The sequence below is a fragment of the Ochotona curzoniae genome, unplaced genomic scaffold (genome assembly GCF_017591425.1).
Source record: "Ochotona curzoniae isolate NIBS_2020 unplaced genomic scaffold, NIBS_Ocur_1.0 contig_908, whole genome shotgun sequence".
Lineage (NCBI taxonomy): Eukaryota > Metazoa > Chordata > Mammalia > Lagomorpha > Ochotonidae > Ochotona > Ochotona curzoniae.
Window position 1 is genome coordinate 36,351,172 of NW_024466607.1, and position 19,099 is coordinate 36,370,270.

Sequence of the window (19,099 nt, forward strand, 5' to 3'; positions counted from 1 at the left end):
TGGCCCGAACATGAATCAAGTCTGAGGTCACTCCAGGCAAGATTTCTTGAGGGACTCCCCAAATCGAATACTGGACTCAGACCCTGGCCACAGCAAGAATCACAGGAAGTGTAAATCACAGGAGTAGGCCTCCTCAGTTGCTGATGCCTGCGCACTGAATATGTCTAGATGCACATGAGGGACATGCGAGTCAGCTCATTTGGGCCAACAGGGGGTGTTAGCTGTCAAAGGATGGAAAGCAGGACAGGTTGGACCATTCTGCTGCCCAAGCTTTTGCAGCATGTTCCTGGGTCTGTGCATACACTAAGGTGCACTTTGCCAACCAGTAGACCTTGGAAAGATTTTCTCAATCCTGGAGCAATGAAACCAACAGTGTCTTCGGGCCATCAAAATCACACTCTAACATCCTTGGAGCACTCTTCAGTACACTGAGGTCTCTAAGGAGTCATCAAATGACCATCCCCCTCCCAAGGTGCTTTGAAAGCAACAAGTGTCCTTCTCCCCCTCCTCCCCTGTGGATACAGGAGAAAAAAAAAAAATTGAAACATGTCCCCACCCAACCTTGCTCCATACCTGGCCCTCCCCACTCTGATTAGGCCCATGGGGGCATGCATCCCTGTTAGCTATGTAAACAATGCTACAAGTAAAATTAAATGAAAAGGGAAGCTCTTCCTTCTAGCCCTTCAGTGAACGGGGCTGGGAGCTCCCCTGAGGGCCCAGTGCTGGGGAGCTTGTCGGTCAAGAAGGCACATGGCTTCAAAGGACCCAGGCACAAGTTGAGCATTTTATTATGAATGGATCGTTTCAGAGTTTCACAGCACATGGTCAAATAAGGCAACACTTGAGCTTTCATCACAAAGGATGGACAACAAAATCCCATTGCTCACTGCCCTTTGCTCAGTCACCTTCTCAGAGGTGACTGAACGCTCACCGGAACATGACGCTTCCCTCTAGCCCCCTGTGACCTCATGGTTCATGTCCCTCAAGACCGGCACGCAACCCTGGCTAGGGTGGGCAGCCAGTTACTTGCCATGGTCCTGTATTTTTTTTCCTACTCCTGATGGCTGGGAATACAGCTCTCTTGGTACTGCTGGGAGGGGCCCACACAACTCCCCCAAGACCAGTGCACCCCTCTGTGCAGCGTGCACTGCTGGGCCCTGGAGCCACTCTATTCGTTGATCTCTTCATCGTCCTCAAAGGCCTCCTCACCATCGTTGGCTGTGGCGTCCTGGTACTGCTGGTACTCAGACACCAGGTCGTTCATGTTGCTCTCGGCCTCTGTGAACTCCATCTCATCCATGCCCTCGCCCGTGAACCAGTGCAGGAAGGCCTTGCGCCGGAACATGGCAGAGAACTGCTCCGAGATGCGCTTGAAGAGCTCCTGGATGGCCGTGCTGTTGCCGATGAAGGTGGAGGCCATCTTGAGACCACGTGGTGGGATGTCACACACGGCCACCTTGACGTTGTTGGGGATCCACTCCACGAAGTAGCTGCTGTTCTTGTTCTGGATGGCCAGCATCTGCTCGTCCACCTCCTTCATGGACATGCGCCCACGGAAAACGGTGGCCACGGTCAGGTAGCGGCCATGGCGTGGGTCACAGGCAGCCATCATGTTCCTAGCATCGAACATCTGTTGTGTGAGCTCGGGCACGGTTAGGGCACGGTACTGCTGGCTGCCCCGGCTGGTCAGGGGCGCAAAGCCCGGCATGAAGAAGTGCAGGCGCGGGAAGGGCACCATGTTCACGGCCAGCTTGCGCAAATCAGCATTGAGCTGGCCCGGGAAGCGCAGCGACGTGGTCACCCCACTCATGGTGGCTGACACCAGGTGGTTGAGGTCACCATAGGTGGGGGTGGTGAGCTTGAGCGTGCGGAAGCAGATGTCATACAGGGCCTCGTTGTCGATGCAGTAGGTCTCGTCCGTGTTCTCCACCAGCTGGTGCACGGACAGCGTGGCGTTGTAGGGCTCCACCACCGTGTCGGACACCTTGGGCGACGGCATGACGCTGAAGGTGTTCATGATGCGGTCGGGGTACTCCTCGCGGATCTTGCTGATGAGCAGGGTGCCCATGCCCGAGCCCGTGCCCCCGCCCAGCGAGTGCGTCAGCTGGAAGCCCTGCAGGCAGTCACAGTGCTCACACTCCTTGCGAACCACATCCAGCACCGAGTCCACCAGCTCCGCTCCCTCCGTGTAGTGGCCCTTGGCCCAGTTGTTACCGGCACCTGTCTGCCCTGCAGGGAGAAGGAGAGTGACCATGATCTATGCAGGCGGGACTGGCCAGGTCGCTGGGAGAAGCGGTATTTACAGCAATCACAGGACGCCCTGCAACCCAAAGGGGCTGGGGTCGGTAGGCCAGCGATCACGGACAGGCCTCGAGGGCTCAACAGCTCATTTCTAAGCTCCAACAAAGTAGTTATAGTCTGGTTTTTTTTTTTTTTAAGATTTATTTTATTTTCATTGTTAAGTCAGATATATAGAGAGGAGGAGAGACAGAGAGGAGATTCTCCATCCGATGATTCACTCCCCAAATGACTGCAACGGCCAGAGCTGAGCTGATCTGAAGCCAGCAGCCAGGAACTTCCTTCAGGTCTCCCATGCAGGTACAGGGTCCCAAGGCTTTGGGCTGTCCTTTCCCAGGACACAAGCAGGGAGCTGGATGGGAATCGGGGCAGCTGGGACTAGAACCAGCGCCCATACAGAATCCCGATGTGTTCAAAGCAAGGACTTTAGCCGCTAGGCCACCGTGCCAAGCCCTATAGTCTGGTTTTTAAAAAGGATCTATTTTCTCTCTGTTATTTGAGAGGCAGTGACACACAGAGAAAGAGACAAAGGAACAGACAGAGAGAGCAGTGGCTCCCTCCCCTAAATACGCGAATCAGTCAGGCAGAAAAGCAGGAGCCAGGAACACAGCGCTCCCAACTGGGTGGGAGGAGCCCAAGCACCTGAGCTGTCATCAGTTGCCTCCTAGGCCGAAACTGAACGGGAGGCAGAGCCGGGCCTCCACCCCGGGCATTTCAAAAGGAAACTGGGACCTCAACCCAAGGACCTGTCCCTGGGGGCAACAGCCCAAACACTTGAGCTGTCACCGCAGCCTGAGAAGGTCTTTGTTAACAGGAAGCCAGAATCGGGGGCTGGGCAAGCATCTTGTATGCCCAACGCCCCCTCCACCCTGTTTTATTATTCATGTTTTACATATCTCCTCCACAAACTTTTAGGGGGGCAGATCTATCTTATTCAAGCGACAGAAACTTCCATGGCCTCATACAGACCTCTCCATACTTCTGCAGGGATCAGCGACCCAGCCTTTGCAGCAGTTCTAACTCTGACCAAGCGTGGGCAGGTGCATCCCTCAGGCCGTGTCCACGCATGGCGGGAAGAAGGCAGATACTGGGCTCCCTGAAGTCACCGCAGCCACTAGAGGCTGCAGAAGGCCACCTCCGGATCTTACGGATCCGGGGACACACAGACCTGATGCTCGTACTCTGGATTCTGTGGTGGCACGGCGGGTGGCACAACCTTGTGCAGAGGCCCCACTCTTGGAGGAGTGAAACTCTTATCTGTGTATCCGAATAACCAGTCACCTGGGCCCCCTGAAATGTCCTAAAGTCCCCCAAGATGAGTAGAGAATCCACAGCCACTAGTATAAAAGTGGGCAAAGGATGCAGTCAGCACCCAGGATGGGAAAATCAAACAATTGAAGCATTCTCAGGAGGGAAACAAAAATTAAATGTCACAGAGATTCCACCTTCCGCTTTGAAACGGATACACATCCAAGCGCTCGCTACCCTGGTGCCCATGGGAAAAGCCCCATCGCAACCTACTGTGCCAAGGATATGTTGGCATCTGTGGAAAGCCAGCAGCGGTTCCTCTCGGTCAGTCCCTTTCAGAGCCCACAGCTACACCTGCCCAGGTGTTTCCAGATAGACCCTCCATGTGCAGGACACACAGATACACTGAAGTGCTTTAAAAAAACAGCTACCTCACAGTCTGGTTGAAGCCATGATGGCGCCGACAAGCTAGAATGGTGTCAGCCACCAACAAATAGCGGCTAGTTCTAAAACGGGGGTGGGAGATTCTCCGTAAGAAGCAGCGGACACTGCTGGCTGTTACTGCGCATGCGTCATAGACAAGCACCTGCTTCCTCAAAAGTTCACGGGGAAATGGAGTTAACAATCTTTTGCAATACAAAGACATCTGAAATCCATATTCCATTGTATTCATTTTCCTTTGCATTTCTTTCGGAAACCCCTTCCTATGCATGGATCATAACTTTATGTGTTGGTTTATTCATTTATTTTGGCCTCAAGTGGTCTTTCACCTAACAATGAAGATTCCCACATCCCACAGCGAAGTGCAGTGTTTTGGAGAGTCCAGCTTTCCTGCCCCTGTGTAACCCCGGGAGGCAGTGGTGGGGCTCCCGGCGCCCACATGCAGACCTGAATCGCGCTCCCAGTCCCTAGCCGTCCCATCATTCAAGTGAGCTAGTGATTGGGAGTTATCTCTGTTGCAGTTCTGGTCTACAAGAAATCTTAAAAGAAGATTTTTAAAAGATTTTTGGGTTTTGTGCCGGCGGCGTGGCTTAGCGGCTGGCTAAAGTCCTCGCGTTGAACGCGCCAGGATCCCATATGGGCGCCGATTCTAATCCCGGCAGCTCCACTTCCCATCTAGCTCCCTGTTTGTGGCCTAGGAAAGCAGTCGGGGACGGCCCAAAGCCTTGGGACCCTGCACCCGCGTGGGAGACCTGGAGGAAGTTCCTGGCTCCTGGCTTTGGATCGGCATAGCATCGGCCATTGCGCTCACTTGGGGAGTGAATCATCGGAGGGAAGATCTTCCTCTCTGTCTCTCCTCCTCTCTGTATATCTGACTTTCCAATAAATAAATAAAATCTTAAGAAAAAAAAAAGATATTTGGGTTTTTTTGGGCAGATAGAGAGGAGGTTCCTGGCTCCTGCCTTTGGATAGGTCCAGCTGTTGAGTCCACTTGGGGAGTGAACTGGCAGATGGAAGCTCTTTCTCTGTTTCTTCTCTCTGTAAATCTGCTTTTCCAATAAAATATATGTAAATCTTTTTTTTTTTTTTTTTTAAAAAAGACTTATTTACTTTGAAAGTCAGAGCTAGAGGGAGGGAGCAAGAGAGAACGTCTCCCACCCAAGTACTAACCAGGCCCGAACCTGCTTAGCTTGCGAAATCAGACAAGATCAGGCAGGTTCAGGGTGGTATGGCTGTAGAGGGGAAGAGAGGACTTCTATCTGCTAGTTCAAATGTTTGCAGTGACCGGGGCTAGACCAGGCCAAAGCCAGAAGCCAGAAGCTCTAACCAGGTCTGCTACCCACATATGGGTGGCAGGGGCCCAAAGCCTTGACCATTCGTGTGGAGCAGCCGGAATACAAAGCGACACCTATCTGGGAAGACATATATACATGCATACAGAGGCCTTGCCCACTATGCCACAAGGCCAGCCACAAATTTTTTTTAAAAGTTTTTTTTTTTTTTTTTCTGCCAGAAGGAACTGATCTAATTCCATTTCTACGCACGCGCCTAAGTCCCTGTGTCAGGACACATGGGGGCCTGCAGGGCTGGCTTTAGGGATGGGCCTGCAGGGAGCAAGAGGATCTACTGTCCACTCCGGCAACGCTCTTCGCTCACATTTAGCCAAACGAAAGTGCGCTGCCATCTCTCACAGCCCCTCAAGTGCAGTCCTCGGACAAGGGGCTCGCAAGGCGAACACTTTCAGCACTGCGTACGACTTAGCCGGTTCTAAGCCTCAAACTTGTTTCAGACTAATCCAAGGAAAGCCGAGGTGCCAAAGGACACTTTTAAGGACATTCAAGTGTTATCTATAAACAGGGAACTACGAATTAACGACAAACAAAATGCCTGTCACGGATAGCACACAAGATGTGCTGTCGAACTTTCCCGAAGCATACAAAACGCTGTGAGTAGCACAATCTCATTTCCTAAAAGCCAAATCGACTTTGTGAGTGTGGACAGCGAAAAGGCTGAGCAGTTCCAGCCACTTACAGTACAACACTGAGCTGTGTCCCTGGGAAAAATGACCTCCAGGGCCACCAGTGGGCAGGCTGGAAGACTCTACTGACACTCTGCACTTGGAACTGAAAAAAAAAAAATGCATTGTGCAAACAATTTGTTTTACCTTTGGAAGGCGAAATGAAGCACATTTACAGGACCTAAAACTGACCAGAGCAGGCCACACAGAACCATTCAGCCCCACCCTACAAGGGGACGCGCAGTGGTCACTGCCGCACCCCATCCAGCAGGCAGCTGCCTGGCCAGACCCACACCAGGCACTGGACAGAAAAAAAAAACAAAAAACTGGCGTTAGCTACATCCTTGAAGTTAGCCTTGCGCATGCGCGAGCAAAACTCCTGGAAGAACTGTCACACCTTCACATGGGAAACACCAGGCAACTGTCACAGGAGGCGGGGAACCCTCACTGTACCACTGCCTGCAAGCAGCAGGTGGCTGGAGGCAGACCCGACACGCTAATAAATCAAGCTTGGGGAGTGTATCCGGGCTTGCTCCAGCTCACCCCAGCCACATGTCTGCCTCAATCTCCACAGCCCCGTTAGCCCTCACTTTGTGTAGTCAGGTTTTCTCTGCTCTTGACAAAAGGAGGAAGCTTGGTGACTTCTGAAAATATTTTGCTGCCGTCTCATAGCAACGGACATTCCCGGTTAAATATTTGGGGGGTCATAAGTTGAACATCTTCTGCAGTGATGTTTGTGGCATTCATGCCGACTCTGGGTTATAAAACACAAGCGGTAGATCTCCAGGGGCTGGTAGTCATGCTGCCGCAGCCGCCACCCAGCTCAGAGCCTACCCCCTCTGCTCTCCCCGAAGCTAGGCTCAAAAGCTCAGGCTGGCTGACGGAGTCTGAAGGCTGCATCTGACCTTGCTTTCTCTTCTAGCTCCGAAGCTGGAAGGAAAAGTTACAAATAGAACAAAGAAGTTTAAAGCTAAGTTTGCCATCCTGGTGCCTAAGTTACACCCCTACACACACACACACACACACACACACACACACACACACACACACACACACGGGACACAAGCTGCTGTAGCTCCAGGCACACTGCAGGGAGCACAACAGGAAGTGGAGCAGCCAGACTCGAACCAGTGCCCAAACAGGATCCCAGCATTGCAGACAGTGGTTTTGCTTACTATGCCACAGCACTGGCCCCAGTAATTCACTTTTTTAAAAAATTTTATTGATTTTTATTGGAAAATCAGATCTATAGAAAGACACAGAGACAGAAAGATCTTCCATCTGCCAGTCCACCCTCCAAGTGGTCGCAAAGGCCAGAGCTGAGCGAGTCTGAAGGCAGGAGCCAGGAGCTTTCTCCAGCTCTCCCACATGGGTACAGGGTCCCAAGGCTTTGGGCCGTCCTCCACTGCTTTCCCAGGCCACAGGCAGGGAGCTGGATGGGAAGTGGAGCAGCCAACTCCTTCTTAGGCCTGGCCTAGCCCTGGCTATTGTGGCCACTTGGGGAATGAGCCAGTGAACGGAAGGTCTCTCTGTCACTTTGCTTTTCAAATAGATAAATATTTTAAAAGATATTTCAAGTCATTGTCTGATGTCATAGCTCAGTGGCTAAATCCTCCTCTTGCATGCATTGGGATCCCATACAGGTACCAGTTTGTGTCCCAGCTGCTCCACTTCCCATCCAGCTCCCTGCTTGTGGCCTGAGAAAGCAGCGGAGGATGGACCAAAGCCTTGGGACCTGCACCTGTGTGAGAGACCTAGAAGAAACTCCTGGCTTTAGATCAGCTCAGCTCTGGTCACTGAGGCCACTTGGGAAGTGAACCAGCAGATGGAAGATCTTTCTTTCTGTCTCTCTTTTCCCTGTAAATCTGCCTTCCCAATAAAAATAAATTTTAAATTACATATATATATTTTCAAGTAAGCATGACCTTTTAAAACTTTTAAATAAGGAACAGCGCAGTGATGTAAGATGTTAGTCCTCCCCTTGTTGACACTAGCATTCCATATGTGCTTCAGCTCGTGTCCATTGCTCCAGTTCTGATCCAGCCCCCTGCTTATGGCTTGGGGAAGCAGTGGAGGATGGATGGTTCAAGACCTTTGGCTCCTGCACTCACGTGGGAGACCAGAAAAACGCTTCTGGCTCCCAGCTTTGGACCAGCTCAGCTCTGGCTATTGCAGCCATTTGGAAGTGAACTAATCAATGGAAGCGCGCGCTCTCTCTCTGTAACTCTGACTTGCCAAATTAGAAAAAAAAAAAAATCAATTAAAAAAATTTAAATAGCTGAGTCAATAGTAGAAATTTATGTCTGACAGCAAAACAAAGATGCAAGAAATAAATGTGGAAATAGTCTAAATGCCAAATGCCGTTTCTAACATTTTTGAAGGCATCTGGGAAAAATTACAAAATTGAGCGCTCACCCCATGGGCGTGCCTTCATGTCATCTGAGCCTTCTCCATCCTGCTCACTGGCAGCCAGAAACATTACAACAGACTTTTCTTTCCTTTTTCTTTTTAAGATCTATTCTATTCTATTCTATTCTATTCTATTCTATTCTATTCTATTTTAGTTGAAAGTCAGATTTAGAGAAAGGAGAGACAAAGATCTTCCTTCTGTCTGCTGGTTCACTCCCCAAGTGGCTGCGCTGGCCTTCTGTCACTCTGGCAGCTTTCATGCCTTAAGATGAGTGGTGGGTATTGAAGCAGCTCCATGTGTTACTCTTTCTGCCGCCCGTCTGTCACTGGGAAGATGTCTTAGCGTGTCCTTCCTGGAAGAGCTGGGTACGATCACCACAGACCATTGTGGGAGTGAGAAGCTGGTTCCTCAGAGCCAACATCTGCTACAGGTTTCTTTGGTTTAATTTATTGGGCCTGAAAATTGAGAGTTTTAAAAAAAGTTTTTCAGGCCTGGCAAGGTAGCCTAGTGGCTAAAGTCCTCGCTTTGCAAACCTGGGATCCCATTTGGGTGCTGGTTCATATCCTGGCGGCTCCACTTCCCATCCAGCTCCCTGCTTTTGCTCTGGGAAAGTAGTAAAGGATGGCCGAAAGCCACGGGCCCCTGCACCCGTGTGGGAGACCTGGAAGAATCTCCAGGCTCCTGCCTTCAGATTGGCTCAGCTCTGATCATTGAGGCCACTTGTGAAGTGAACCAGCGATGGAAATCTTTCTCTCTGTAAATCTGCTTTTCCAATTAAAAAAAATTTTTTTCTTGGGGGTTGGCTATGTTAATTTCAGAAGCGACTGTTAACCTCCTGGACTGTGTCTTATTACACGGTGTTTGCTGGGAAGGCAAGACAAAAGATGCTAACACTCACAGCTCAGGGAAGTCAGCCTAACGCCCCAGCTGCAGGCACCTGCCTAGGTTGCCTTGTACCTAAGTCAGTATTAACACTGTGGGGTGAAAGGCAGCCAATACGGGGCTGGCATTCTGGGCCTGGTTAATGCCCAATTTATGTTAATTATACCAGTGTGCCAGCATAGTGGTTTATTTTTATTTATTTATTTAGATAAATGTGGAGGGCGGGGAACTCCGGGTTAGGACACACCACCCTAGCCCCCAACTTGGGGAGCTGCATGTTACCTGGGGAAGGAGCCTGGGGATATATTGTAGTGGGAACAGCTGAGGGCATGTTTGACAGGGCAGGAATGGTTTAGGTTCTTCCACAGACCAGGCCACTGAGCAAGGGAGATGAGAGGCAGTGGTTCAGAGGAGGAGAAATTGGAGGGCATATTTGAGTCAGGCCAAGGCACCCACCCACATTGAAGACTTGGGCTAGGCTAAAGCAGGTATCACCTGCTGTCCACTGGCATTGGCAAAAGCTGGGGCTGGGGAGCATGCGTGATGGTGCTAAGCCACGGTAACCACCCATGAGCGTCAGAGCAGGGCAGGGGGTGGGCCACGCCAGGCCGGGCCCCAGCACCCACAAGAACAAGAAAGAACCAGATCTGGGGGCAGACTCTGTAGGGGAATTGTGGACTTGCCTCTGTGGGCCTGCAGTACCTGCTGGTTTATGCAGACAGCTGGAGGTGGTGATGGGCCAAGCTAGGCTGGACCACAGAACTCATCTGATAGGAATGCACCTGACACGTCTGGAAGCTGGGGCTGGGAGGAGGCCAGGTGGGACCAGCCTGCAGCACTCACTGGTACATGCAAACTCCAGGACTGAGGGCAGACCATGCCATGCAGGAGCACTGCACCTGCCAGCAAGTGCAGGATGCAGGCTTGGAAGGGGAATTGGGGAACTCCCCTACTGGGCCCAAGTCCCCACCTGGGAGCACCGGGGTTGGGCCTAGAAGAGGGCCAAGCCAGGCCAGGCAGGGCTGCAGCACTTGTCAGCATTTGTGTGGGCCAGGTCTAGTAACAGGCCGACCTGAGAGGCTGCAGCACTGGCTGGTACACATGAGAGCCAGGATAGAGTGTGGGCCATGCCAGGCTGGGACGAAGCACCTGGCAGCATGCACAAGACCTGGGGCAGGGAACGGGGCTGGTAGCGGGAACTCCGGGGACTCCCCTGATGGGCTGCAGCTCCCATTGTTGAGTGCAAGAACAGGGGCCGTGAGCAGGCCAAGCAAGGCAAGGTTGCAGCACCTGTCAGCATACATGTGGGCTGGGTGTGGGTGCAGGACAAACCGGGCTATACTCTAGCACCTGCTGGTGCTCATGAGCCAGGATGAATGTAGGACAGGCCAGGCTAGATCATGGCACCCACCAGGTCACATGAGAGTCAGGTCTGCAGGTAGGTTAGGTTATAGCACCCACTGGTGTTAACTGGAATGAGATTGGGTCAGGCTAGGCCACTTGCCAGTGAGGGCCAGGACTGGGGGTCTGCCGTATCAGGCTGGGCAGCAGCATCCAACAGCACATGGAAGATCATTGCTAGGCTAGGGCTGGGGGCAGACTAGACCAAGCTTGGTTGTAACACTCATGGCATATGTGTGGGCTTGGACTGGGTCAGTCCACAGCACACCCTGACCCGAGTGAGGGCCAGGATGGAATACATGCCATGCCCAGTTGGACTGCAACACTACCAGTTCACACGAGGGCTGATACTGGGAGTGGGCTAAGCTGGGCCAGGCTGCTGTACCCATTGGTGAGAGCTGGACTGGGGGAAGGCTGCCTGAGCCACACTGTAGCACCTGCTGCTACATGCCAAGACTAGGGGTTGGCTATCTCAGACTGGTCCACAACACCCGCTGGCACGCCTAAGAACGCAGGGCTGGGAGCAGTCCTACTAGGGGAACCTAGAGGACCTCTCTACTGGGCCACTGCTTTCTCAAGTGAGCGTGAGAGCTGAGACTGGGAGCAGGTCAGGCTGGGCTAGACTACTGTACCTCTGGCACACAAGACAGCCAGAATGTGTGCAGACCAGCTGGGCCAGGCTGCAGTATCAGCTGGCAAGTTCCAGGACTGGGTATGAGTCATGTAAGGTTTGACTGCAGTAACCCCTGGCAGGTGCAAGATTCAGCACTGGGAGCGTGCCTGGCAGAACAATGTGTACTTCCCTGCTCAGCTGTGCCTTTCTGCTGGTGAATATAAGAACTAGTGCTGAGTGCCAGCCAGCCTGGACAAAGCAGCGACACCTGCTGGCATACATGTGGGCTGGGTCTGGGGGTGGATGAGCGGGCTGAGCTAAGTCACAGCACCCCTGGGTGTGCACAACAGCCAGCTGGGTTGTAGGTTGGGCTGAGCTAGGCCACAACAGAGACTGACATGCGCAAAAACCAGGGTTGGGGTGGGTCTGGTGGGAGTTATTGCGGTTTGCCCCGACTAGACTATGGCACATGATGGTATGTGTAAGGACCAGGTCTCTGACGGGCTGGCTGGCTGGCTGGGCTGCAGCACCCATTAGTTCCCATGAGGTATAGCGGTAGAGATGGAACTGACCACACAGCTGTATCCACCAGTACATGCGCTGGCCAGTGCACCTGACCCTGTACTGGCTGGCGCACACAAAAGTCTGAGTTCATCCCAGACAAGGTTTCTTGGGTGACTCTCCAACTAGAATGCTGGCCACAGGGTGTGTTATTCAATCTTGGAGTGCATGTATCAAGGCTGGGCCAGGTCTCAGTCGCTGACGCCTGTGCAGTAAACAACATGTCTACATGCATGGCCCATGGAGGCCAGCAGGGGACGCTAGCTGCCATGTCAGAGGATGGGAAGCACAACAGGTTGAACCATTCTGCAGCCCAAACTTTGCAGCACCTTCCTGGGTCTGCGGATGCACTAAGGTGGACTTTGCCAGCCAGTAGACCTTCCAAAGATTTTTCTCAACCCTAGAGCAACAAAATCAATGTCTCAGGGCTACTGGAATTACTCAAGGTTCTGGTGTGGTAGCCTAGTGGCTAAAGTCCTTGCCTTGCACACCCGGGATCCCATATGGGCACCAGTTCATGTCCCAGCTGCTCCGCTTCCCTTCTAGCTCCCTGCCTGTGGCCTGGGAAAGCAGCAGAGGATGTCCCACTGCCTTGGGACCCTGCACCTGCACATGGGAGATCCAGAAGAACCTCCTGGTTCCTGGCTTCAGATCAGCTCAGCTCTGGCCATTGCAGCTACTTGGGTAGTGAACCAGCAGATGGAAGATCTTTCTATCTCTTCTTCACTCTGTAAATCTGACTTTTCAATAACAATAAATAAACAAATTTTTTTAAAAAAAGAAATCACTCAAGTTAACGCCCTTGAACACTCTTGCCCACGTTGAGGTCTCTAAGGTGTCATCAAATGACCATCGCCCACCGTGGCCACTGTGGGGTCACTGTGGGGTCACTGTGGGGTCACTGTGGTACCGATGCAGTTTGACAGCAAGAGGTGGCTTCTTCCCCCTTACCCCCTGGGGACACAGGAGAAATAAAACTTGAAACATGTGTCCCACTGACCTGACCGGATCCTTCCCACCCTAATCAGAGGCCCACACAGGTGTGTATCCCTCTCAAATATGTAAACAATACTAAAAGAAATTTTTAAAAAGTTCAGCATTACAAACCAAGAGCAGAGACTGCAGGGCTGGCAATGACAGAGAGAAAAGAGTGCCTGGGGCCACTTGTTTCCTCTAGACTTCAATTCTTTAATAATGAAAGTATATCATTGTTTTGGGGGGTGGGGAACAAAGGAAAGTTAAGATTCAAAGTAAAACACAAATCAGCACACTGCACTCCACTCCCGTGGTGGGACGATGTCACCTGCTGTGCTTCCTTTTTTTGGACCAGCCGGAAACCCAGTCCTAAGTGAATGAACGTGCACTGGGTGGCTGTGTTGGAAGCCGCCATGCTTTAGGTGGGTCATTTACCTGGAATTTCACATATACCTTAATAGATAAGAACCCACACAGGTACTTAGGTATGATGTAATGTGAAACCCATCTCAAGCAGGGTACACGCAAAGTGGAAGGTGGTGCTGGACCTCTCGGGTGGCACGTGTGCCCACTGGGCAACCTTTGTGCATAAGGCCCACAGTGCCTGCTCCCCACAGCCAAGTGCCTGAGTTCAAGGCCCAGCTCTGCTTCTGACTCCAGCTTCTGGCTGTTGCAGTCACTTGGGGAGTAAACCAATGGGCAGAAGATCTTTCTCTCTCTTTCTCCTTTTCTCTGTAAAATTGACTTTCAATAAAAATAAATAAATATTAAAAAAAAAAAATTCTCAGCTTCTGGCTTTAGCCTGGCCCCTGGTTCTAAACCTTTTGGGGGGAATTTCGGTGAATGAACCAGTGGATACTCTCTCTGTCTCTCAAATTAAAAAACAAAATAACAAAACACTAGCTGGGAGCCAGCATGATAGCTCAACAGACCAACCCTTCGGCACCAGCATCTCAAATGGGCACTAGTTTGTGTCCCTGCTACCCCACTTCCCATCCAGCTCCCTGCTTACGACCTGCAAAACCAGCAAAGCGTGGTTCAAGTCCTTGTAGCCCTGTACCCACCTGGGAGACCCAGAAGAAGCTCCTAGCTCCAGATTGGTTCAGCTCGGGCCCTTGTGGAAATCTGGAGAGTGAACCAGCATTTTGAAAATCTCTATTTGTCTTTCCTTCTCTCTGTAAATCTTTCAAATGAAAATGAATAAATCTTTTTTTTTAAAATATTTCTTTTTATTGGAAAGGCAGATTTACAGCAAGAAGGAGAAACAAAGATTGTCTACCCTCTGGCTCACTCCCCCAGTGGCTGTTAACAGCCAGAGTTGAGCCCATCCAAGCCAGAAGACAGGAGCTTCTTCCAGGTCTCCCATGCAGGTGCAGAGTCCCAGGGCTTTGGGCCATCCTCCACTGCTTTTCCAGGTCACAAGCAGGGAGCTGAATGGGAAGTGGAGAGCTAGGATGGGAAGTAGCATCCATATGGGATGCCGATACTGGCAGGAGGAGGATTAACCAATAAATCCATCACAGCAGGACCCCCCCCCCTTCAAGTGAATATTTCTTAAAATAAATAAAGTAGCTAAAACTAAGAGATGTTGGGTTTTTCTAAGTATGTAAAACTGCAAAGAAAAAACATAAGTGGAATTTTTTAAGTGGAGAAGTACATTCGTTTTGTCTAGTAAAGCTTAGTGAGTCGAGACAGACACAAGGCATGCTCTGTGACCCCGCAGGTGCTTGGGATCCTTCACGTCACACAAAGGAAAGCTCAAATGGCCAGACGGGGCACCTGAATCAGCCCAGGCCACACAGCTGAAGGCAGCTCAGCAGTCCAGGAAGGCGGCCCAGAGGGCAGCCGCAGGTCACTGCAGGATGAGCCGCCAGAGGCAGGGCCCTCCTGGTTCTCTCCAAACACCCAGTCACACTGAGACGCCAGGAAGGTGGACACAATGCCCTCTGCTTGGTCCCAGACCACACTAGGGCAGGGGCAGGCAATGAGGACCCCAGATGACCTGCAGCAGGGCAGGCCAGGCGCCCCCACTCTATTGGAAACCAGGCTGCTGTTCCCCTGTTTCCACAGCGCAATATCCTAGAAATTCTTGATTCAGGGATTCGAAGCCATTACACTGTCTGACTCTCAGTGTCGCTTGGTTACAATGTATTTGATGTACACACACAGAGAGCTGCAGGGCAGACATCTGGCCTGGCAGTGTAGATCTCATTTGGGATGCCCATACTGGAGTTCCTGAGTTCAAGTCCCGACGCCTCTCCTGACCTCAGCTTCCTTCTAATGCACACCCTGGGAGCCATCAAGGATGGCTCGGGTAGCTGCATGGCTGACACCCACATAGCAGACCTGCACTGAGTTCCCGGTCACAGCCCAAGCCCAGCTGCAGCCACTATGTGGAGAGTGAACCAGTAGGTGGGGAGCTTTCTTGGTCTCTATATCTCTCTGCCCCTCGAATAAACCAATGTTTTGAAATTTCAAATTCTGGCTTAGAAGCCATGTTCTGGGAATGGTGGCAGGGAATGGAGGGAGAACTGATTGTTTCCACTCTAAACTTTTCTATGCCATGGAATGTTTTTTAGCTTCTCACATTAAAAAAAATAATAATAATAAATGATTTACAAAAAGAAAGAAGGGAGGAGAGAAGACAGGACCTACCAAAGATGAAGTTATCAGGCCGGAAAAGCTGTCCAAAAAGCCCGGATCTCACACTGTCCATGGTGCCCGGTTCCAGGTCCACCAGGGCAGCCCTGGGCACATATTTCTGAGCTGGAGGAGGAAAAAAAAAAGTGCATGTTATTCTCTGGTTTCCAAGGTGACTGACTCCCAAGCGAGTCCCACCTGGAAGGGAGTGGCCAGCGCCTTGGCAGAGGCCACCGTGAGTTTCCACTATTCCGAGAAGGTTAACACCAGGGTGGGAAGGTGGCCAGCAGGAATCAGGCAGGGGACTCCTGGGAGAGGCAGGATGAGGCACCAGCCCTCCTGGCTGCCTGCCTCCTGGATCTGCCACTTCCCTCTGACACCTGTTTGCCATTGGCAAGTTTTCCCATCCCATGGAAATACACTGGGTGGCGCAGCAAAACCAATCCCAGCTCCAGGCTGAGCCATCTCCCAACAGGCGTTCCTTGGTTCTGGCTACCCCTCCACTCCCTTCACCCCTTCCCTGACTCTCATTTAGGGGTCAGTGCTTCCCCGAGAGCACTTCCACTTGGAAGCACTGGCCCCAGGGAGAGAGAGGTTAACAAAGCTCCAAACAGGAACTTCCCTGGCTGCAAGCACACACACCCAGGTGGAAGAGCCAGCTGGGGCCGACAGGGTTAACAGGAAGTGCGGCACACACTGGAATTTTCCCACTGCTGCCTAGAAATCCCACCTTCCCCTGCCTGGTGTCACAGCTGCTCCAAGTGAACAGGACCCGGTGACTCACACACAGCAAGTGACCCCTAGCGGACTGGTGACCGGGTGTGGGGGCAGGGGTCCCTCCAGGACCCAGTGTATGAACACCACGACAGCAGCACAGGGCACCTGCTCACTGCTCTCCCACATCTGGGTTTCCTGTTGTTTGGGGAAGAATACCACGCTGATAATAAAAGCTGCGCTGGAACTGCCTACAGCACAGCTTGTGTTCAAGGGTAACAGAAAAACAATCGTGTCAAATGGGAGTAAGGGGTGAGCGTGCCGGGGTAGCCTGGTTTGGGTCCCACCTCTGGCTCCTGATGCAGCCAGTGACTGACAGTGTACACCCCGGGAGGCCACAGTGGGGGCTCCAGATATTTTGCTGTGGGAGATGGAGATTCTGCTCTGGGCTCCCAGCCCCCACTGGGTGAGAGCTCGGGTCTCTCCTCCTCTTTCGATAACTGAAACAACCAAAGTTTATCCAGATGCAAGAAAATGCTGAAACCCAAGCCCACCGGGGACCTTCAAACAGTTCACAGCGCGCTTGGAACTCTATGGCCAGACTGCACTACCTGATCATTGCAAGCAAACTAACTCACCCTTTATTCCATTTCTCACCAACTTGCTGAAGGGCGTACCCAGCATAGGAGCGGAATTATTTCCAAACTTGGTCAAACCACGGCCTGCAATTGTTCTTAAACTTCATCAGCCACCCAGACCCGCCGCGGTCTCAGCCTCTGAAGTCGTAGGAGAAAGGATTTTCTCCTCCCACCCCCTCCAAGAAAACAAAAGGTTTCGCCAAGAACTCCCCGTTAGGAGTTCCTTTTCAACTGAACTTTTGTCCAGCATGCTTGAGAACCACTCCCCGTTGCGACTTCGTTCCTTCTTAAGGGACACCAAGAAAGGGGGCGCTGTTCAGGGCGCCCCAACTGAGTTGGGTGTCTTACTGGCTGCGCGGTTCAGAGGCCCAACCCCGCAGTTTGAATAAAACCGACCACGGCTTTCCCGCCCCCTCCTCCCCCCCGGGGGAGGGCAGCGAGGGAGTGGCCCGCGTCCTGCTGGTCCCCGGGAGCGCGCGCCCGGCAGCCGCCCAGCCTCGCATCCCCGCGGCCCCTGGAGCCCAAGGGTTGGTGGCCGGCACGGGGTCGTCGGGTGCGGGGAGGGCAGGGCCGTGCTACTCACAGGATGACTCATTGTAGTAGACGTTGATCCGCTCCAGCTGCAGCGCCGAGTCCCCCACGTAGCCTCCGGCCGGGTCGATGCCGTGCTCATCACTGATCACTTCCCAAAACTGGAGAGGAGCAAATGCATCAGGACCCGGAGCCCAGGAAGACCCTGGCGCGCTCACCGCCAGGGGCGGGGACGCGGGGCCCGAATTCCAGGCGCGCCAGAGCCGCAGCCGGCCGCTCCCAGCCGGGACGGAAAGTTTTGCTTGGGGGAACAGGGGTCCCCGGCCCCGCGCCTCGGCTCGGGCGCTGGCTCGTTCGCTCCTCGCCTGGCACCCGCGAGGGGCGTCGGAGACCCTCGGATACAGCGCGAATGCGCGCCCCGGCGGGGCGGTCGGTCCCGTTAAATCACCCTCCCGCACCCCGCAGCCCCTCGCCCCCTCAGTGCCCACCTTGGTACCAATCTGGTTCCCGCACTGGCCCGCCTGGATGTGCACGATCTCCCTCATGGCCGGCGCGACTCTGTGCTCTGGGCGCTGGCTCTGGGGACAGCGGCAGCTGCAACTGCGTCCCTCGCCGCTCCCGGGGCCTCGACCCTGCGCGCCCGCCCCGCTTCGCCGCCTCCCCCAGCCGCCTCCGACCAATGGCTGCGGGCCGCGCCCTCCCGGCCGCCCCCGGCCGCCCCTCCCAGCGCCCGGCGTCCGCAGCCCGCGCCCCCGCAGGCATCCCTCTGCCGGGACCCAGACCCTACGGCGACTCAAGCCCGAGGGTGGCCGAGGGGGACAAGCCGAGAGATACCCTGGCCCGGGACGCAGGGCCGGGCAGGAACGAGTCACTTAGGACAGAAGTGGGACGGGACCGTGGAGACTTTGGGGGAGGAGGGAAAAGAAAGGACATGCGGCTGCTCCCCGCGCACTCTTGCTGCCCTCTCGTTGTGTCCCGGTTGGGGATCGTGGCTGTTGCTGCCGAAGGCCACCGGCGCCCAGGGGTGGATCGTTTTGGAGACGCGACCACAGGAGCCTTTCGGGAGCCCCCACCCCCGACACGCGTCCTTAAGTCCTCGCCCTCCTGCGTCCCTGTCTCCGGGGATGCAGGGACTCTTCCCTCCTGGCGACTCGGCTGGCCGTGTCTCCTTGCCCTCCTCTGAGGTGAAGGCGCCCTGCCCCGCCGCCTCCGCAGCCTCCCCGGGAGGGAGTCGGCGCTGGAAGCACCCGGGGGGCCTTGGGATGGAGGGCGCGCCGGACTGGGCTGCGCCCTCAGCCTCCCGAGCTTTTCTTAGCTTTGGCCGTCGGAGGGAGGGGTGCGCCCGCGGATGTTCTTTGTTCGGACGAGCGTAGCGCCTGGAGAGGAAGCTTGACTTTTTTTTTTTCCCCTCCCAGGCTCCAAGACAGAAGCCTCCCCAAGATGCGGGGATTCCCGGGGCAGGGGACACGGGGAAGTCTTTTGAATCAACGCCATCCGCGAGGCTCACTGTGCGGGTAGTGTGGCCTCAAGGGACCAGCCGTTGGACGTGTGAATCCGGGAGACTCGCAGCCCGATCCTGCTTCCGTTTGCAGGGTGCACTCAGTGATGGCTCACTGTCTTCCCGTAATAGGAAAGGGCAATTCCTGGTGACCACTCAGAGCTTGGGGGGACTCTGAGTCGTTTGCTGGTCGTGGTGAGGGGTGTCTGAAGGTGCAGCCAGCTAAAGCTTT

The 19,099-nt window shown here is 53.5% G+C and overlaps 1 protein-coding gene across 4 annotated transcripts; it reads right to left on the reverse strand.

The window, feature by feature from the left end:
• Positions 1-763: 763 nt before the first annotated feature.
• TUBB6 (tubulin beta 6 class V) lies at positions 764-17,965 on the reverse strand. Of its 4 annotated transcripts, XM_040994841.1 has the most exons (4): positions 17,858-17,965; positions 17,422-17,530; positions 15,502-15,612; positions 764-2,229 (listed from the first exon to the last, which is right to left on the reverse strand). In XM_040994841.1, exons 1-4 carry the CDS (start codon positions 17,912-17,914, stop codon positions 1,169-1,171), a joined length of 1,338 nt encoding a protein of 445 aa, XP_040850775.1. In that variant the 5' UTR covers positions 17,915-17,965; the 3' UTR covers positions 764-1,168. The 4 variants fall into 4 exon arrangements, with proteins under 4 accessions (XP_040850775.1, XP_040850778.1, XP_040850776.1 ...); XM_040994844.1 differs by lacking the exon at positions 17,422-17,530; XM_040994842.1 differs by lacking the exon at positions 15,502-15,612 and having other exon boundaries at positions 17,858-17,949.
• Between the last annotated feature and the right edge of the window lie 1,134 nt (positions 17,966-19,099).